General features: G+C 46.3%; 2 protein-coding genes across 2 annotated transcripts; one reads left to right on the top strand and one right to left on the bottom strand.

Moving 5' to 3' along the window:
• The first annotated feature begins 2,133 nt into the window (after positions 1-2,133).
• On the top strand, positions 2,134-14,068 carry kiaa0319 (KIAA0319 ortholog). Its single transcript, XM_063880048.1, has 16 exons — positions 2,134-2,258; positions 3,002-3,051; positions 3,451-3,728; positions 3,890-4,228; positions 4,402-4,540; positions 4,712-4,939; positions 5,047-5,194; positions 6,468-6,616; positions 6,893-7,044; positions 7,582-7,720; positions 7,928-8,087; positions 8,231-8,367; positions 8,645-8,767; positions 9,345-9,435; positions 10,047-10,138; positions 10,306-14,068. Exons 2-16 carry the CDS (start codon positions 3,009-3,011, stop codon positions 10,461-10,463), a joined length of 2,376 nt encoding a protein of 791 aa, XP_063736118.1. The 5' UTR covers positions 2,134-2,258; positions 3,002-3,008; the 3' UTR covers positions 10,464-14,068.
• On the bottom strand, positions 12,062-21,447 carry aldh5a1 (aldehyde dehydrogenase 5 family, member A1 (succinate-semialdehyde dehydrogenase)). Its single transcript, XM_063880094.1, has 10 exons — positions 21,035-21,447; positions 19,354-19,437; positions 18,894-19,064; positions 18,656-18,772; positions 17,596-17,739; positions 16,868-17,011; positions 16,447-16,605; positions 15,925-16,088; positions 15,295-15,353; positions 12,062-14,448 (listed from the first exon to the last, which is right to left on the bottom strand). The coding sequence occupies exons 1-10, from the start codon at positions 21,293-21,295 to the stop codon at positions 14,237-14,239; spliced, it is 1,515 nt and encodes a 504-aa protein (XP_063736164.1). The 5' UTR covers positions 21,296-21,447; the 3' UTR covers positions 12,062-14,236.
• Positions 21,448-21,676: the final 229 nt, after the last annotated feature.

Genomic DNA, 21,676 nt, shown 5'->3' with positions numbered 1-21,676 from the left:
TATATATACATATATATATATATATATATATGTATGTATATATATATATATATATATGTATATATATACATATATATACATATATATATATACATATATATATATATGTATATATATATATACAGTGGTGGGCCGTCAGGGCCAGCAAGGCCTTCTCTGCTGGCCTAAACATCATCAGAATATAAATTAAATGTTGATATATTTTTTCCACAAATACGTATTGAATTATTCCCCATAGTCTATTCTCTTCATTTTATAGCGTTCGTCTTGGCTGCGCTGCTTCCAGCCTCAGAACGAGATTTGGAGGGCTGGCCTTTATGTTAGAGCTTTTATCCAATCATATTTCAGCCATAATGTGTTGCTAGGGTCAAAGAAATCTGCCCTTAGGCCTTCAGAATCAACAGTGCGGGCGGCTGTAGCTTAAAGTGAACGCAAACAAAACTGTGGCGTTAACCAATCAGATTTCGAGGTGGCGACAACGGGCCAGCTAGCAGGCGTACGCTAACGTTAGCACGTGCACATCTTCTGATTGGAGAGGCAGAGCTAGGCAGTAGGCAGAGCCATACAGTCTATGTGCAAAGCTAGCAAACAGAACTAGAACTTGAGCGAGCTAATTTGTGTAGATTTCTAAAACACAATACTCCCACAATGGCTGAAGGAGGAGAAGAGATCAATTTGGTAGAAGATATAATTACAACGCCATTTTCAAAACGAACTTTTCAAGTAAAGCTACACATCTTGAAAAGGAAACGACCAACTCCAACGCTAGGGAGCCTAGCACAGCAGGGAAACTACGAGCGGTACCCCTGGCTCACAGCCTCCGAGAGGCACTGCAAATTGTACTGCCGGGAATGCCTGGTATTTGCAACTGATCGATTTGGTGTTTGGAGCCACACTAAATTTGCAAACTTGAGTTGTCTAACCAAGGCAGCAACGAGACACCAAAGCACAGCTGGGCACTTGGAAGCACTGGTGCTTTTGAAAACCTTTGGGGACACCCGAGTGGATCTACAGCTCAACGAACAAGTGCGCAGGGAAACGGAGCTCCACAACGAAAGGGTGAACAAAAATAGGGAAATATTGAAAGACTGATTGATTGTGTCCTGTTTTTGGGTAAACAGGAACTTTCATTTAGGGGACACGATGAAAGCGCCGAGTCCAGAAACAGAGGAAACTACGTGGAGCTTCTTTCTTTTCTTGCTGAGAACAGCACAGATTTGCATTACCACCTGTACACAAACAACATGTTTACTGGGACGTCAGGCAAAATACAAAACGACCTGATTTATGCTATTGCTGAAGTGATGGGAGAAGAGATCAAAATGGAGATTAAAAAAGCACCCTTTGTCGCTGTTATGGTGGACGAGACGTCAGATGTGGGTAATGTAGCACAGCTGGCACTTGTTCTGCGTTATGTGACAGACACAGGTGTCAAGGAGCGGTTTGTCAGATAATCTGATTCATTGAGTTAACTGTAAATGCTGATGTATTGATTATAAATGCTTCAGAAATATTAATATAACTCTGTTGTACTTGACTATGTTAAGGTGATGCAACGCCCGGTTATACTGCGTTTCTGTCTAAATGTATAGTTTCTAGAGCCATGGCGTCATAATGATGGTATTAAGAGGTGGAATAATTCAGGTAGGACTGTGTAGGACATCACTGAAGGCCTAGGTGTGAAATGCACGGCCCGCCACTGTATATATATATATATATAAACAGCATCCCATAAGCTTCATCCTCAGACTGCACTGAGTCAGTGTTGTGAAGATCCTGGAAGGTAATACAAACTAAACCGGAAATCAAACCTTCAAAATAAGAGTAAGTATTGCTGCAACTAAATGGGAATTTAAGAAGTTATAGCAGCAAAGCCAGAGGTGGGAAGTTACTGAGCATTTTAACACAAAGCGCTAGAACAATTGAATACTATCCATCAACACACACACACGCACACACACACACTTCATGGAAAATGAGCACATGCCCTAAATGCTGATTTACTCTGAAAACATGTCTGCATTTTTGAATCCTCAGATTTTAAAACGCTTCACGTTTTATTTTGAAAACCAATGACCGGATATGGTATATTTCCATATCGCTGGCTCGTCACTGCCCGTGTTTTCTCCGCACAATGTCACCACGAGCGTGGGACCAATTAACCCATTAAACCGAGCCAGTGAGACCATGTGACCGCTGGGCCGGACTGGGGCGGAACCAGTGGGAAGGAACTGGGAGGATAAGGCAAAACCAAGGAGGTAATTTTATTCTAACCTTTCTGTTTATTTACCTTCAGAGGGATGTAAGGCACCGCGATGTGTCGCAGGTTAGCCTCCGATCCCTTTGATCTCCATCCTGCACGTGATGCTAGCCTGATGCTAGAATCAGAACATCTTTACAGTCCTTAGTCACAGGCAGGGATGGGAGCAAGGGCGGTTCTGGGGGGGACTCTGTAACACGGTGCCCCCCCCCCCATGATAATGCAATTCATTTATTTCATGGAAGAGGAGCATCACTGCTGTGAGCTGGGCCTGAGTTAACAGCGATTTAATACAGAGACTAAAACAAATACCAACAAACCTTAAGAAATAAAAACTAAGTTTGGCTGTATACGTAATACACCTATACCCAAACCGCTTGACTAAAGTAAAATGGTCACTATGGCACAAACTCAGTTATTACTATAGATGTGATTCATAAAGCCCCTTTAGAGGGACCCAAGGCCGCTTTCCATGGGGTAAGGAAAGACAACAAACAAAGTAGGACAGATAATAAAGAGGATAAATAAATAGCAGTAGGAGTGGAAGCAGGGTGGTGTGACAACAGAATATTCTTAATAATAAATCATGTTTTTTTGGATCGATTTAGTGAAGCTGGGGAGTTTCCCACGGCACACCTGGCGATCTCTCACAGCCCAATGGTTTGTCTCGGCCCAGTGGCTGGAAATCACTGGTTAGAAAACAAGAAGAACAATCTTGTACCATTTTGTTATCTGTTTCAGGCTGACCATGTGGGACAGAACGTTCCTGCTGCTGCTTCACTGTGTGGAAGGTACATCTTCATCATCTTCATCATCACTAACAATAACACATTTATGATGAAACGGACGTTAACAGAGGTGTTTGATAAAAGCTCTAACTCTTCACTTTTAGTTTGAGAGTTTTTTCTGACGTTAAATTTATTGTCAAGGTGATTTTTGATTTCTGCGGCAAACAATAAAACCCCACAAAACTGAGCCTGAACCAGAAGGAGCCCCCAGATGTTGACACGAGGACTTGTGTTTGCTGTGCCGTGCTATGGAGTCGTAGTAGTAATAATAAATCGTATTTGTATCGCTCTTTTCTGGGACTCAAAGTCGCTTTACAATACCAGCCTCTGAATGTACTTCTCTCTCCTGGCTGTGGGACTGTTGATGGATTCTGATTTTCACAAAGTGCCGTTGTGTTGCAGCTGCAGTGGCGTCTCGGTGCTGGCAGGGGGTGACCTTCTCCGAGGCCGTGGTGTCACCGGCGTCGGAGGGCAGCAGGATCCTGCGTGTTCCCGGCGTGGCGACGCTGCCGCAGTGCGTGGCGGCGTGCTGCGAGCTGCCGGGCTACGAGCTGGCGTGGCTGTTTGAGGGCCACTGCTACGTCCTGCGCTGCCCACGGACCGAGGCCTGCGCCCCCCGAGAGAGACCCGGCACCGACTCCAGCCTGGCCTTCCTGCGGAGAGCGCCCCCGCAGAGCCTGGTGTGTAGCACCAAGCTCTTCTATAGAGTCTGTGAACCCTGAAATGTTGAGGACCCCAAAGTGTTAGAAATGAAGAGTACCCAGAACCTGCCGGGTGCTAACCTGCAGATGTTGGGAGATGTTTGTATTCTGTCCTGAACTGGACTTCTGACTTCCAACAGGTGCTACAGTCTCTGGTGAGAGGAGAGCCGTACGGCTGGAGGCCTCCATCGACCTCCTCCGAGACCCCCCGTGACCTGGAGGCCCTGAAGGACCTCGCCCTGTTTGACGGGCCCCGGCAGGACTTCGATGACCCCGGCATGCTGGATCTGGAGTATCCAGAGGAGAGCCAGGAGGAGAGGGGAGCCAGGTTCAACCAATCAGAGGCTGGAGATGCTCCAGAAGGGGGGCCGACAGGAAGCAGCGTGGCCCAGAATAATGCCTCCTCCGAGGGGAACATCAGTCAGGCAGACGAGGATGGAACCAGGAGCCCGACTGATCCTCCTGCGGCCGAGAAAGCTGTGAGTGTGTTAATCATCAGGTTAATAATGTCCCACAGCCAGTGAAGAGTTCATCATGAAGTAATTTAATGTGGTGGTGCAGGGATGTCGTATTTCTATGTTGGACCCTGAAGGCAGCTCAGTCCAGTGTATTCAATACCTTGAATTGTCAGGCTGCTGTTTTTATTTAACAGACTGAAACACAAACTGGTTCAACATCCCTGAAGCTGTTACTGCTGCAGAAGCCATCGGCTGTCTCCGCCCAGCACGACCATATAAGGACTTTCCCTCCCACCACCGGCGCGCCTGATTGGCCGGTCAGCACACAGCCAGGTATTCCTGATCTGTTTCACCAGGTCTCTGCATTTAGGATATTATATATATATATTGTCAAAATGACTGACCTTGACTCTCACCAAGAGATCTTTAAAAACACATAAGCACCTTTTCACCAGAGCTGCTCTGTGAGGATGACGTTAGTTGTGTTTCCGTGTTGCTCCACAGAGCTGCTGAAGGTGCTGCAGTCTGCAGCCAGAGCTCCGCCGACCTCCACCCACCTCCCGAAGAGACCCGTGACACCTGACCCTGGCACCGCCTTGACCCCCAGAACAGCCTTGACTCCCAGCACCACCTCGATACCAGGCATCACCTCGACCCCCGGCACCACCACGACCCCCGGCACCATGCCTCCAACAGTGACCCCCCCGGGTGCTACAACCGCTGCAGAGTCTGGTACATTTATATATTCAACAGGGAAACACTTAAATGTTCGGTCCATGCGGAAGCTTCTTCTATTAATATCCCTTACCTCTTTTCCTCCCTCCCGTCTCTATGTTTAGGGTCAGAGGTCGGCGGGTCAAACCGTGGCCCGCTGGCCGTCGTGGGTCCTGACAGGAAGTTGCTCCTTCCTGTGAGCAGCTTGTTGCTCGACGGCAGCGGCAGCACCGACGACCGCGGCATCGTAAGCTATCAGTGGCACGTCATGAGGTACGACCATGATGGCTTTTGGTATTATTTATATTCAACTATGGCCCACAGCTAAACATCATCACACCCACCGTTAGCCGCCTTTAGCTTAGCTGTGGTGACGTGAGGTCATGTGACCGTGCTGTAGTTCCATTATAGCCCAACATTAGCCTCCTTTAGCTTAGCGGTGGTGACGTGAAGTCATGTGACCGTGCTGTAGTTCCATTATAGCCCAACATTAGCCTCCTTTAGCTTAGCGGTGGTGACGTGAAGTCATGTGACCGTGCTGTAGTTCCATTATAGCCCAACATTAGCCGCCTTTAGCTTAGCGGTGGTGACGTGAGGTCATGTGACCGTGCTGTAGTTCCATTATAGCCCAACATTAGCCTCCTTTAGCTTAGCGGTGGTGACGTGAAGTCATGTGACCGTGCTGTAGTTCCTCTATAGCCCAACATTAGCCTCCTTTAGCTTAGCGGTGGTGACGTGAAGTCATGTGACCGTGCTGTAGTTCCTTTATAGCCCAACATTAGCCTCCTTTAGCTTAGTGGTGGAGACGTGAAGTCATGTGACCGTGCTGTAGTTCCTTTATAGCCCAACATTAGCCTCCTTTAGCTTAGCGGTGGTGACGTGAAGTCATGTGACCGTGCTGTAGTTCCTCTATAGCCCAACATTAGCCTCCTTTAGCTTAGCGGTGGTGACGTGAAGTCATGTGACCGTGCTGTAGTTCCTTTATAGCCCAACATTAGCCTCCTTTAGCTTAGTGGTGGAGACGTGAAGTCATGTGACCGTGCTGTAGTTCCTTTATAGCCCAACATTAGCCTCCTTTAGCTTAGTGGTGGAGACGTGAAGTCATGTGACCGTGCTGTAGTTCCTCTATAGCCCAACATTAGCCTCCTTTAGCTTAGCGGTGGTGACGTGAAGTCATGTGACCGTGCTGTAGTTCCTTTATAGCCCAACATTAGCCTCCTTTAGCTTAGTGGTGGAGACGTGAAGTCATGTGACCGTGCTGTAGTTCCTCTATAGCCCAACATTAGCCTCCTTTAGCTTAGCGGTGGTGACGTGAAGTCATGTGACCGTGCTGTAGTTCCTTTATAGCCCAACATTAGCCTCCTTTAGCTTAGCGGTGGTGACGTGAGGTCATGTGACCGTGGTGTAGTTCCTTTTATAGCTCAACATTAGCAGCGTCATGAATCCATAATAATCAGATGTTGCTGTAAAGTACTACAACATAAAATAAGATGAATGACTGCTCAGGTCTTCACTCTGCTGGGTTTTCTCCGTCACGTTTTGCCAGCGGCCCCCCAGGGTTAAAGGTCAAGGGTGCAGACCAGGCCGTTGCCACGGTGACGGGCTTTCAGACAGGAAGCTATAACTTCACGCTGACGGTGTCCGACCACCAGGGGGCGACGGACAGTGCTTCACTCACCGTCAGAGTCCAGGGAGGTGAGAGCGGGCCCTTTCTTAAAATAAATATGTGATGTTTTATTATCATTTATCAGAGTTGATACCACAACGCAAAACTCATCAAAAACGATGTTAGCCTTGTAGTAACCAGTTACCAGTTTAAAGAGGCCCTATTCCCCTCTCCTGTAGGGTGTTCTAAAGGTTTGCGTGCATGTAAATGGTCTGCAGAGGATAAAATCCCTGAGTCCCCTCCAGAGGGGGTTTCTCTCCCACTCACTGTTTTCAGCTGTAACTGTGAATGTTTCCCTGCTGCAGCGAAGACTTCTCCTCCGGTGGTTCACGCCAGCGGCAGCCACTCTCTGACGCTGCCCAACAACTCTCTGGTGCTGCGGGGGTCGGTGAGCGACACGGAGCCCAGCGAGGTGCACTTCCTGTGGGTCAGAGACAGCCAGAGCCCTGCAGCTGGGGTCAGCACTCCACTTTACTGTCAATGGAAAACATCAGATTAACTGAAAGTGATCCAAGTCTCCGTGCGTGGTTTCTTTGCATGATCCAGTATCATTAACACACAACACCGTTTCCAATCATTCCCTCTTCTGCCTTTCCTGTGGCTCTCCTGCTAGCTTGAATCCGACTGGTAAAGAACCATGTGCCTACTGGTGCTCTGCTCCCACCACCACCGGCTCCAATATATACAATTACACCAGGGGCCCAAACATGCCTTCAAAATAAAAGCCCAGAAACACATTTAACTCACTTAAATAACAATGAATACTAATAATAATACTATATTCATCATGAACAAAAACAGGGAGTAAATCAATGATTAACTGTTGGATAATAAGGTCATTTATAGCTCCCACAGCCTCTGTTCTTTCCATATACACATTAAAAGACACACTGTTAGATATGATTTCATGTTTTATTTGCATTGGATTACACCGATGATGTCAGCATTGATTTGTATTTACGACCGAATAAGCGGGTTCCCTGTGTGAATGCAGGATGTGCTGTACGGCTCGGAGACGCAGGCCTCCCTGTACCTGGCCAACCTGGTGGAGGGAACCTACCTGTTCCAGCTGAGAGTCACTGACGCTCAGGGCCGCTCCGGCAGCGCCACCGCCACCGTGGAGGTCCGCCCAGGTGGGTCCTGATTGTCAGTGGTGGGAAGTAACTAAGACATTTACTCAAGTACTTGTACTTTACTTGAGTATTTTACTGTGTACTTTTACTCCACTACAGTTCACAGGTAAATAGTGTAGAACAGAACACGCGTGAAGTCAGTCATTTCCTGTCCACGAGACCAGGGCAGCTGTTGCACTGAAGTGTGTCCCTGCTGTGTCTCCGTAGAGCCGGGTGGAGGTGAGGAGGTGGAGCTGGAGATGCAGGTAGCGGTTTCTCAGGTGAGTGTGGCTCAGAGGGACAAGCTGGTCCGACAGCTCGCCGCACTGATCCACGTCCTCGACAGCGACATCCAGGTCCGAGCGCTGCAGGGACACTCGCACCTCAGGTACCGCTTCACTTACTGACCGGTTCACTTACTGACCGGTTCACTTACTGACCGGTTCACTTACTGACCGGTTCACTTACTGACCGGTTTACTTACTGACCTCTTTACTTACTGACCGCTTTACTTACTGACCCCCCCTGCAGCACGGTGCTGCGGCTCTCGGTGCGGGGCCCCGAGGGTCCGGTCTCTGGCTCCAGGCTGGTGTCTCTGCTGAGGAACCAGCTGCTGCGAGAGAAGAGCGACTACCTGCTGTTCAGAGCGCTGAGGGTGGACACCGTCTGTGAGTCAGCTCGAGCCTGAGCTTCACCACACATCACTCTGTTTCTCTGTTGGTCCCTGAAGGCAGCATCTCCCTGGTCCAATGGGATTCTGATTTAGGATAATGTTAGAAAATAATCTCTGTGTCAAACAAATGTTTCTGAAGCTCACAGGTGTAGCTCAGCAGGATGATCTCCACATGTTAACACCACCTTTAGCCTTTGCAGAAACCTGTAGAACCCAGGTCAGGAGAGGCAGGCCCGTCACCTCTCACTGCCCTCTCCTTCTGTCCCGGTCAGTGTGCCTGCTCCGCTGCTCGGGCCGCGGTCAGTGTGATCCCATCTCTAAGGACTGCGCCTGCGACCCGTTCTGGACCGAGAACCTGATTCGCCGTTACCTGGGCGACGGAGAGAGCAACTGTGGTAATTACAGGCTCTTCTGTCTGCAGCTCAGAGTTCTGCTGGGAACCCGGACAGGTTGAGGGCCCCCATGTTTTATGTTAGAAATGTAAAGTAGGGGTCCAGCACACAGAAGCTTCCGGGATGCTAACCTGCAGATGTTGCGTTAATTAGCATTATAGCTTGTGTTTACAACAGTTCAAAGATGGCTCGGCTGATTTGGACTGTTCTGGAGTGGTGTTGTTTTTTTGAAGATGCTGAATCCATTCCTGACATTTTCAGGATCATAAATGGGAGTTTTCATCAGAAAGTGGCCATATCTGTACTCTCTGTGGGCTTTTGATTAATTTTGGGTTGATTTGGAAGCTTAGCTGGACTGATATCACTTATTGGAAAAAGAATATTGTCCAAAGTGAAAGATATCAAGTTCCTCTTAACATTATCAGAGCTCTCCACTGATCGCAACAATGCTCATGGTCATGGTTCTGACCCTCAAAATGTCAGAAATGGACTCCTCAATAACCCCCAGAACCACTCCTAAACTGTAAACTCCGCGAGCCCTTTCTCCAGGTGATGTAACGTTGTCTGTTCCTCCTGGCAGAGTGGAGGGTGCTGTACGTCATCCTGACCAGTTTCGTGCTCATGGTCTTCATCGTCTCCGTCAGCTGGACCTTCATCTGCTGCTGCAGGAGGTGAACACACACACACTCTGATCACACACACACACACACTGTGTGTTGCTGACAGGCGTGGGGAGTAACAGACTACATGTAACGAGATTACGTAATCGGGACGCAAAAAAGTATCCGATTACAGTTCTATTAAAAAAACTCAGTAATCCGATTACTGTTGCATGATAGAGATTACCAGAGGATCACAGGCGGATAAAGGATCAAAACATCTGCTCGTTATTGACTTCCTCTTCTTTTCCTTTGCACTGCATTTGGTATTGTAGGTATCGATTGACTTTTTTAGTTTAGATCACAGGTAGAAGCTGAGAGAACGTCAACGCATCTTTGAATATTAATTCACCAGGGACAATCTGTCGCCTACTAGCTCCTAGCCTACAGTCGCAGCATTTGCATCCATGACGCAGTCCTGCAGCGCTGAGCTGATGCAGCAGAGGGTCTGGTTACATCTCAATGCATGGTGCAGGTGAAGAGACTTGAGATGCAGCTTTTGTGTGTGTGTGTGTGTGTGTGTGTGTGTGTGTGTGTGTGTGTGTGTGTGTGTGTGTGTGTGTGTGTGTGTGTGTGTGTGTGTGTGTGTGTGTGTGTGTGTGTGTGTGTGTGTGTGTCTTCAGGAGGAGACAGAGCAAAGTGAGGAGGAAAACCAAATACACCATCCTGGACAACATGGACGAGCAGGAGAGGCTGGAGCTCAGACCCAAATTCAGTGAGTCTCAAGAGAACCTGATGCATGCTGGGAGGTTTCTGCAGCGGTCCAAAACTCGAGTAAAAGTACAAATACTCAGATCCTGTACTTGAGTTAAAGTAGAAGTACTCGTACTTGTCCTCTGTAGAGCGCCTGGGTTGTAGATGAATCCACTATCCTCTCTGCAGGTATCAAACACAGGAGCACAGAGCACAACTCCAGCCTGATGATGTCCGAGTCGGAGCTGGACAGCGACCAGGACACCATCTTCAGCCGAGAGCGACCCGTTCGCAGCAGGAACCGGATCAGCGCCCACGCCGCGCGCAACGGAAACGCGTTCGGCTGACGGACAGCTGACCTCCTGCTGACGGACCGCTGACCTCCTGCTGACGGACCGCTGACCTCTGACGGACCGCTGACCTCCTGCTGACGGACCGCTGACCTCCTGCTGACGAAACGGGACTGTGATGTTTGCACTCAGGCAGCAACAGATTTAACCTCTTACAGTTCAAAGGACTTTATGGCCCAGAAAGGTCAGTGAGTGAGCCAGTGTTCAGGAGGAAAACCTGCGACTCCCTACAAGAATATCATGGGTTGAAACATCCAAACTTTGTCCAAGAGAAAATGAGAAATGTGGAGGAATCTTTGCACTGAGACAACCTCAAGAGCCGTGTCTTGAAATGAAGAAGAGATTTAAAGAAGAATCAGACATTTGGGGAAATCGTCCCAAGGGCCAGAGAGAGTAAAGGATGTGTTAGCCTAGCTTAGCAAAGGTCTATAAGCTAAGGAGCAACTGCTATCCTAGCGTCAACAAGAGAGCTAACACTTATTTCTACTGTTGGTTCCTTTCTCAATCAGCTGTTCATTCTATACGATGTCATGAAATGGAGGAAAACAACAGTCGGCGTTTCCTGAAGCACTAAATAACGCTCTCAAATGATTTATTTTGTCCACAAATAAATAAATGTCATAGGGGAAACTATATTTAGAATTTAGAAGCTTGAATCAGAGTTTAACTATTCCAGTTAAAAAAACACTCAAACTGATTCATCGATTAACGAAAGGTTGGCGATTGACCAAAAAACTGCAAGTCGTGTCTCGTTAGCCATAAGCTAATCACCGATCTATCCCAATGTCCTCTGACTGTGAGCAGCTGGACCAAGACGCTGCCTGCTCTGGATTCAACTGCTTTATCCCAAAGCAAGCGGGCAGGACCAACGACAGTACTGTTCAAAGGGCTCGGAAAGCAAGCGAACAGAAGATCCTCTCCATAACCGCGGAGTAGTCTGCTGGTGAGAAGGCCGTACACACAGATGCTAGAGGAGCAGCAGACCCTCTTTACAGATTTCCTCAAAATAAAATCTCAGAATCCGTTTTCAGCATAAGATGCAATACCGTTTATAACCTGTAGGCGACGCACGACATTTCCCTTCACCTGTTCTGTTAAACGGACCGTAGCGGTTCAGATAACACCCCCTCCTCGGTCTGCTGTTAGGACCTCAGACTGTAGCTGACTTGAACTAACCACACACACTTGTCGATTTACGGCAGCATTTAACGGTAGCCCGCCACAGATTAGTATACAGAACACACTGGAATGGATAAGTGGCTTTAACGTGTTAACGGCGCTCTGAAAAAGAAGACGGGAAACTCAGAATGGTCTACCATCAAAGCGGCGGTGGCGAAGTCCATAGGGACACCGGTTCGAGTCCCCGAAAGACCAAGTGCTACCGAGGTGTCCCTGAAGGCACCGTTCCCCAGTACATATGGCAGCCCACTGCTCCCATCAGATGCAGGATGTACTTTTTCCCTCAGTGGGACCAGTAAGGGTTCTTCTGTGGGACCAGTAAGGGTTCCTCTGTGGGACCAGTAAGGGTTCCTCCTTCTATAATTTGGGCAAAGAGTTATAACTTCTGCTAACACACACAATAAAAACATAACATGTAATATTACAATTTCCTCTTTAATATTTCATATCTAAAATCAGAAATACAAAACATTAGGTTTTATTTTTACATTAAATATAACAATTACATTGCGTCACAAAAAAGGCGAGATCAGGACCAATTACAAAAAGTCAGTTACAGGGCACTTATCACATTGGGAACATCAACCTGCACCGTTAGGAGGTTCTTAATGGGACTACAGTAGTGTTACATCAGAGATGCTGACATTTATTTGTTCTAAAAAACTAGATGCATGCGGACTGCACACATTGTATTCCACTTTTAGAGCCTTTATTCATTTGCAGATTTCCCCGCCGTATCTTATCGAACTTTTGAAGATGTGTTCGCACCCTGAGGTCAGACAGATACCACAATGTTTTTAAGGACCTCAGAAACATACACACCAATACACACATGCCTTTAAATGATTTAGACCAAATTAGCACATGTAATCATACGAGCCATTGAATGATAACGAGACATCACTACTACTGGACATCAAGGGGATCAATACGAGCAGTGGTTTAAAAACAAGTCATCTAGTTTAAGGATTTGTCCCTTTTTATTTTATCACAGTAAATCTCGCTTTTCCACCACGGCAGAGAGCAGCTTGTTCACCCTTTTAAACCGCGACGTTTGTTTCTGAGAACCCCCACCTGTGGGACTCCTCACCGTCATACCTGAGACAGGAAACCCGGACCTTTTTATTCTCCACAAGGAGCAGATCGATGAGCGGCGTTTATTCGTGGGTAAATGTAGATCATTAAGGGATGGAAGTTGGGTCAGCAGCTAACACTGAAACTGGGATTTCCTTGGCTTCGCATTGTTTGACTTTTGACATTACAGCTGTTTAGGTTGAGGATTGACGTTAGCCTCGTTAGCATCATTAGCTGAATATGAAGCGTTACCAACAGATGTGTGGACGGACCGTGTCCCGCTGATCCCGAACGGAAGACACAGAGCTTGTCTTTTACCGTCTTTCTTTCTAAGTGAAAGTACTGGATGTGTTTAGTTGTCTAACACCACACAGCAGCTTTTAAACACGTTGAAAGCATGTTTTCTGCTCTCCTCTAGAATACAGGTCATCCTTATTTGAGGTTTTAAAAGGTTGTTGCTGCTTTCTTTGAATCCTTTATGCAACCACAAATAAAAGAGCCAACAAGCAAGGGAAGGATTCCTCTCAGAGTCTCTGCTCTGATGCCAGCTGCTAACGCTAACATGCCCGGCTCCTTATGGACAGCAGACACCGTTTCGTCTGACAGGGTTCTTATCAGCGGTGTTACAGGTCGCAGTCACGTTAGAGAAGCTCCACTCCGGACAGGAACGCCCGCTCTGTGGGGGCCGGTCCCGGACGATGCTATAGCAGAGGTTATGCTAACGTTAGCATGTCTTGTCCCACTCTTAATGACTGAGTTTTTCCTTCATGTTCAAATCTTTTTCTCTCGTGGAAATGTTAATAAATCCTTCACCTCATCTTCGTCTCTTGCTTGTTCAAGTATCATGTTTTAGGATTATAAACTAAACATCTGAAGCGTTTTAAGGTCTTCATGATTTATTACTAATAATGCTAAAGCTAACTAGCTTTTACAAAAACGCAGCTCGTTTAATTCTGTGTATTATTTAAAGTATGTCGGGTTTTTTTTAACTACTCCGCATACATCATGTCGGCTGTAGACGGGGTTTACCACTCATTTATTAAGCTCATGTTAATATGCTAACAGCCAGCAACGGATCTAAAGGGGTGTTGTCGACTCTGCCCTAAACCCGAAAGACTGACAGGTAGAAACAGCAACGCTAGCCAATCAGAAGAGAGTATTCCCTCAGGTCACGGGCTATAACAGGAGCCTGCATTCTCACGGTCAACATACAGCTTAGAAAGACACTGACTGACTGTGATTTTAATCAGCCATAAAGATATAATTGTTGCCTGAAAGATAATTTCCTTTGAATTGAATCCGGTTTTACTTTCCGGACGGCTAACGAGATATTTTCAGATTAGTGAAAACGTACTAATTTACTTAAAGTTCTTAAAAGGTAGTCAAGGAGCTCAAATTTGAGGGGTTATTTTTGATTTATTGCTCATAGGTTTAGTTAATTAAAACCTGAGATCTACAGGTAGGACCACCTTGACAGATTACTGCATTTATACTTTGTGTTTTACTGCTGCCTCCCTTCAGGGTTTGAGGCCTCCGAAGCACATGTACTTGACCTCCAAATACTCGTCCACGCCGTACTTGGAGCCTTCACGGCCCAACCCGGACTGTTTAACCCCCCCGAACGTGGCCTCCGGGGTGGACAGGAGGCCTTCGTTCACTCCCACCATGCCAACCTCCAACGCCTCCGCCACCCGCCAGATCTGACTCACGTCCTGCGAGAAGAAGTACCCTGAGGACAGAAACATAAGAGCACTTCAGGTAGTCTACTTACCCGCTCACAGAGTCCTGCTGGGAACCCGGACATGTTGAGAGCCCAAAGTGTTATGATAGAAATGTAGAGCAGGGGTCTCCAGGTCATAGAAGCTGCCGGATGCTAACCTGCAGATGATGGGACATTTATAGCCTATGTGGACAATAGTTAAAAACGCCTTGGCTGATTTGGACAGTTTAGGAGAGGTTCTGGGGTAACTGAGGATGCTGAGTCCATTTCTGGGATTATAAAGATCCAAAGGGGGTTTGTTTTAACCAGAAAGTGGCCATATTTGTAGTCCCTGTGGTGTTCTGATTTGGATACATTTGGGTCAATTTAGGGGACTCCGGATCATCTGGATTGGACAGAAATTGTCCCCAGTAGAGGTAAAACGGTCTTTTCCCATCCGATAGTCTCAACACGACTCATGGAAGTCAGAATCAGCCCACTGAGAGAACACATATGATCTGGTTAAAACCGACAGTGTAGATCCTGAAAATGTCAGAAATGGCATCCTCAATAACCCCCAAAACTGTCCAAATTTCACAACCTATTATAGGCTATAATGCCATTTAACACAACTTCTGCTAGCTGTGCTAATGTCCCAACATCTGCAGGTTAGCATCCGGCAGCGTCTCTGAGCTGGAGACCCCTGCTCTACATTTCTATCATAACACTTTGGGGTCCTCCACATGTCCGGGTTCACTCTGCTGGAAAGGAAAAGGGGAAAGATCCCTTTTGAAAATGGACTGTTTCTAAAGCAGCAGCTAGATGTTGCCTCTAACAGTCTTATCTTCTGATGAGTGAAGTCAGAAGGCCGCTCACCTGCCAGCCCGACGTTAGAAGCGTTAGCGATGGCCAGAGCTTCCTCCTCTGTGTCAAACCTGAAAACCAGACATCTTTAGCACCTGATTTATTTCTTATTTTTAACACATTCAACTGTTTCTATAAGAGCTACATGACAATAAACATCCACAGGTGTTTTATAGTTGGTTTTTGTATAAATAGATGTTTAGATACTTAAACTCCAAATTGGGAAATTATTTTATCCCAGTATTTTCAAGCATTACGAGTAAAAATATTTAAAGATACAAAAATAATAATTAATATTAGCAGTAAGGATATACACATTCACAACAGAAGGATATATATTACTATCTAAATACACAATATAGCAAAAGTATTGAATACATTGAAGCAACAGGAATATATAGAATATACAGAAACTTAATTGGATTAAATAAATACGTATAATTGATTCTGTTTAGATCGTTCAAATGCTGTGCCTCATTTTTTATTTATTTACAGATGTTAAGTACCAGTCCTGTTACGTGGTTTTCTGCCTGAGAGAAATGTAATGAGACAAAGTAAAAACATTTGAACCCTGGAGTTTAAAATGTTCGTCAGAATAAACGTTTTAAAGCTCAACGAGCGCAGTGAGTTCAGCGTGCAGACCTGAGGACGGGCAGCAGCGGGCCGAAGGTCTCCTCTCGGGTGCAGATCATGTCTGTGGTGACGTCAGTGATCAGCGTGGGCTGCAAGAAGGAGCCTTCCAGACGCTGCCCCCCCCGAAGCACCTTCGCCCCCCGGGCCACGGCGTCCGATATCTGGGCCTCGACCTGCAGACAGTGTACAGAGGGAAGGGTCATATGATGATACAGAGAGACACAATCTCCCGCTCCTATTGGGTACCGCTCCGACACATGTACGCGACAGGCTAAGGGGCGGGACATCTCTAAGCAGGTTGACCAATCACAACAGAGCCGGCCAGCTAACCAATCAGAGCAGAGTTGGCTCTGGTTTCAGACAGAGGGTGAAAAGAGGAGCTGCAGCACAGGCAGTCTGAGAAACATAAAGAGCCTTCTGAACATTAGAGCCTTTAATCTGGAAAACAATCCCTCATCTCGTCTGATCAAACTCCCCCTACCCCCGGCGAACCGTTGCTGTGAGTAAATCTGTGTGTGGTTTGGAGTTCACCTTCTCTGCAGCTCTGTTGTTGATCAGCGGGCCCTGCGTGGTGTTGGGCTCCGAGCCATGACCCAGCCGGAGGTCGGCGTCCATCGCTCGGCCAAGCTTCTCCACGAACACATCGTGGATCCTGCTCTGCACCAGGAAGCGGTTCGAACACACGCACGTCTGCAGCAAGAGGGCGGACTTACAGAGAGCTGATGTGCAGTGAAATGTTTTATATTACATACACACTGAATTTGACGAGTGACCTCCAGAGGTGGAATCTTTTTGGGGTACTTTTCCCACATACGTTTGATATGTTTGGTAACCTTTTGTCCTGTTTTTAAGAAATGTTGCACACATCGTTTTGGATTTTTCTGATATCCTTCACACGTTTTCCCACCACACAAAGGAACCCCCCCTCCTTCCTCAGAACTGAACTCCTTACCTGTCCGGAGTTCCTGAACTTGGAGTTCATGGCGCCGCTGACTGCCATGTCCACGTCGGCGCTGTCGAACACGATGAAAGGGGCGTGGCCTCCCAGCTCCATGGATGCCTTCTTCACCGTGTCAGCGGCCATTTTCAGAAGTACCTGACGGCGGAGTACAGCAAGTTTAAGTACTGCATCAGAGGCCTGGTGTAACTAAAATATTACATTATTTATTTCACAGTTTGGATATTTTTTAACTATTTTTAACTAATATCTTTTGTAGATTTTTCACTAAAAACTTATTCTGGAAAAGATTATTGAGCTGTAAGCCCTGAAGCATGCTCAGAGATCCCCCACGCTGCTGTACTGCATCGACTGAACACACAGCTCTTAATATTCCAGATATTTAATCGAGATTATTCAAATTTTATTTCACATATTTTTGATTATTTATCTTTTACATTTTTAAACTTATACTGCCAACAAGTGTTGAAGATTTTTCACAAGTTCTTTCAATTTATCAAAACACTATTTAGCTTAAGGAGAAGCTCTGGCGTGGTGACGCTGCTGGAGGGTGCAGACTGAAAGGTGAAATAAGAAGTGTGTATTCAAGCTTCTCATGCAAATCAGTTATTAACTACGATTTTAGAAGATGTTTTTAACTTGAATGGGCTGAATTTATTTGAAAAGTGTGGCCTAATCATCTTTGCACCATTCATAATAAACATACTTAAAATAACTCTCACCTTGCCTGTCGCGGTGGAGCCGGTGAAGGAGATTTTGGCCACCAGGGGGTCGGTGCAGAGAACCTGCCCGACAGAGGGGGTCCTCTCCCGGGAGCAGGGGACCACATTGAAGACCCCTGCTGGGACCCCAGCCTGCTCAGCCAGCTGCAGGAATATACATGATATGTTTAATAATTATTGATCATTGAAGTATTCTCATCTAAAAGTACTTAAAGCAGCGACACTAAAAGTAGAAGTACTCAGATCTTGTTCTTGAGTAAAGTAGAAGTACTCAGATCTTGTACTTGAGTAAAGTAGAAGTACTCAGATCTTGTACTTGAGTAAAGTAGAAGTACTCAGGTCTTGTTCTTGAGTAAAGTAGAAGTACTCAGATCTTGTACTTGAGTAAAGTAGAAGTACTCAGATCTTGTACTTGAGTAAAGTAGAAGTACTCAGGTCTTGTTCTTGAGTAAAGTAGAAGTACTCAGGTCTTGTTCTTGAGTAAAGTAGAAGTACTCAGATCTTGTACTTGAGTAAAGTAGAAGTACTCAGATCTTGTACTTGAGTAAAGTAGAAGTACTCAGGTCTTGTTCTTGAGTAAAGTAGAAGTACTCAGGTCTTGTACTTGAGTACAGTAGAAGTACTCAGATCTTGTACTTGAGTAAAGTAGAAGTACTCAGGTCTTGTACTTGAGTAAAGTAGAAGTACTCAGATCTTGTACTTGAGTAAAGTAGAAGTACCAGAGTGTAGGAATACTCTGTCACAGTAAAAGTATTCTAAATGTTCCTCCAGTAAAAGTAGAGGTAGCTGCTGGATTTACTGCAGGTGAACTAAAGTCTGATTTAAGGGAGATTATATTTACCATCATTAATCCTAATCTGCCTAGCAACTAAAGGGATTAAATAAATGTAGTTGAGTAGAAGTACACCATTTACCTCTGAATGGTAGTATTGAAATACAGCTCCAGAGTAAATGTAGTGACTTCACACCTCTGATGATGTCATCGGAGAGCTCAGAAACTCTCAGAAAGTGTGTGAGCCTCAAAGTGTGTCTGGACTGGTTGAGAGAGCGTAGTACTTACCTCAGCCAGAGCGAGCGCGGACAGCGGCGTGTCCTCGGCCGGCTTCACCACCACCGTGCAGCCGGCAGCCAGCGCCGCCCCCACCTTCCTGGTGATCATCGCACTTGGGAAGTTCCACTGAGGACGAAATAAAAAACACACACTTACTGTCGCGGCTTACTTCCTTCCACACGGTCTGTTGTTACAACACTTCTTCTTCTGTGGTTACTGTAGAGCTAAACCTGAGCTGGCAGCTCACCGGCGTGATGATGGAGGCCACGCCGGTGGGCTGCTTTAGGAGGAGGATCTTCCGGTCTTTGGAGGGCGAGGGGACCACGTCTCCGTACACTCGCCGAGCCTCCTCAGAAAACCACTCCAGGAAGGAGGCGGAGTACGCTATCTCCCCCCGGGACTCCTGCAGGGGCTTACCCTGCAACACACCAAATACCTGGTAAAGTGTCCCACACACGCTGTCCTGTAAGCAGTTAATATCCGGGGAGTAAATACAGGACTGAAGCTGGGCATTATTTGAGCCCTCGAAGGACAACCTTTTCTAGAGTGACACAAACGAGTTGAATATGCAAAATTGAATCAGAACAAGACAATTGTTTAAACAGTTCCTGGTTTAAGTCCCTGTAGCTGTAAATAAGACACACCTCACTGTCAACAACAACAACCTTTCCCCATGATATTGAATCATGACAATTATTTATACTCACACATTCGAAGGTGATGAGCCTGGCGAGATCCTCTTTGTGCAGCGTCAGCAGATCGAACCACTTCCTGAGCACCACGCTCCTATCCTGCAGGAGAACCAATCACAGCACAGCAAGGTCCGTCAGCCTTTATTTCAGACAATTACAAACAGCAAGGCGAGTTCCCACAACGCAGCCTCAGGGCTGAATTATTGAAGGGGCCCGGGTATTCTTTTTGGGGTGTCCCTGCTCCTGTAGTACTATAGGTTTAGGTGCATGTAAACGGTCTGCAAAAGCTCAAATCCCTGTGTTCCTCCATCCCGCTTTGTTTTCTTTTCATGAACTTTGTATTGTTGTGAAGCATTAACAGTAATAGATGATGGATTATAATTATCTTTCCATGCTGAGCCTCTTGGGGTTTGTAAAATCTGGTTTCTGCTCGCTAAAACAAAATCTGATTAATAGTTTACAGAGGAAAATATTAAAAAGTGAGCAGGGAAACTGAACGGGTAATTTGGGGACAAACGTGGCTGCAAACCAGAAATCCACAAAACAAAAAGATATGTAAAACATGAATCTCTACTTTAAAGAGTCCTTTCCTGCTGATGTTCAGGTGTATATCAGTATGTAGTGTCTCTACTTTAAAGAGTCCTCTCCTGCTGATGTTCAGGTGTGTATCAGTATGTAGTGTCTCTACTTTAAAGAGTCCTCTCCTGCTGATGTTCAGGTGTATATCAGTATGTAGAGTCTCTACTTTAAAGAGTCCTCTCCTGCTGATGTTCAGGTGTATATCAGTATGTAGCGTCTCTACTTTAAAGAGTCCTCTCCTGCTGATGTTCAGGTGTATATCAGTATGTAGTGTCTCTACTTTAAAGAGTCCTCTCCTGCTGATGTTCAGGTGTATATCAGTATGTAGTGTCTCTACTTTAAAGAGTCCTCTCCTGCTGATGTTCAGGTGTATATCAGTATGTAGCGTCTCTACTTTAAAGAGTCCTCTCCTGCTGATGTTCAGGTGTATATCAGTATGTAGTGTCTCTACTTTAAAGAGTCCTCTCCTGCTGATGTTCAGGTGTATATCAGTATGTAGAGTCTCTACTTTAAAGAGTCCTCTCCTGCTGATGTTCAGGTGTATATCAGTATGTAGTGTCTCTACTTTAAAGAGTCCTCTCCTGCTGATGTTCAGGTGTATATCAGTATGTAGTGTCTCTACTTTAAAGAGTCCTCTCCTGCTGATGTTCAGGTGTATATCAGTATGTAGCGTCTCTACTTTAAAGAGTCCTCTCCTGCTGATGTTCAGGTGTATATCAGTATGTAGTGTCTCTACTTTAAAGAGTCCTCTCCTGCTGATGTATCTCTGATATGTTTTATAATTATTGATCATTAAAGTGTTCTCAGAGCTGGTAAAGGTGCAGTGAAAATACACCTGTCGTTCAAGCGAAACCCCATTGAAATATGTCCCAGTTTAACCTGCTCACGTTTATTGGCTAACAGGTGTTGTGTTTACACAACCAGCAGGTTTCCTGAAGAGTGAGGAGAAGCATGATACAAAACAAACTGTGAAACTGTGTTCCTGGTAAATGAAATGTGAGCCGAATTATACATCAATTGGTAATAATCCGGAAGGAGTGAAAGGTAACCATATGCATGTGCTCTTTAGCCATTTAAACAGCACTTTATTATAAAATGCGTCATTGTTCTCCCGTACCTTGGCGCTGCGGAGCTTCCAGGACTGAAACGCTCTGTACGCAGCGTCCACAGCCTGCTTGGCCTCGGCCGGGCCGCAGTCCGACACCCGGGTGATCTCCTCCCCGGTGGCCGGGTCCAGCACCGGGAACACAGAGGCTGCGGAGACCCAGCGGCCGTCTATGTAGCCCTGCGTCCGGAGGAGAGGAGCCGAGACATCCAGGCTGAAACGCCTCTGCATGGCGGCGGGCAGGCGGGTCCGCAGCACACAGAGAGAGGACATACCGCGGAGTTTGAGTGTGTGTGCAGCGGTGTGTGTGCAGCGGTGAGCGGGATGCAGGCTGCTCTTCTACCCGCAGGTCGCTGCAGAAGCTCCGGCCGCTTTCCGTCGGTTTTAACCGGTCTGCGTTAACCACGTGACACCGCACAAACACAACCGAGAGCACTTCAAGGTCCTCTTCTGCTCTGATGCGTTCAATGTCCAAGGCAAAAACACCCATTGATACCGTGCAGAGAAAAACAGACTACTTAACACTCCAACATAAAGACTTAATAATTCAAGATGAAGACTGAGCATATCAGAAATGACTTAAAATGTCAAGAGAACGAATTACATTTCAAACCAAAGGATCACAACTCTCACAAATATGACTTTATATCTCAA

Source organism: Eleginops maclovinus, chromosome 3 (genome assembly GCF_036324505.1).
Source record: "Eleginops maclovinus isolate JMC-PN-2008 ecotype Puerto Natales chromosome 3, JC_Emac_rtc_rv5, whole genome shotgun sequence".
Taxonomy (NCBI): Eukaryota; Metazoa; Chordata; class Actinopteri; order Perciformes; family Eleginopidae; genus Eleginops; species Eleginops maclovinus.
Note: the sequence above shows the minus strand (reverse complement) of the source record. Positions and strands in the feature narration are given on the sequence as shown.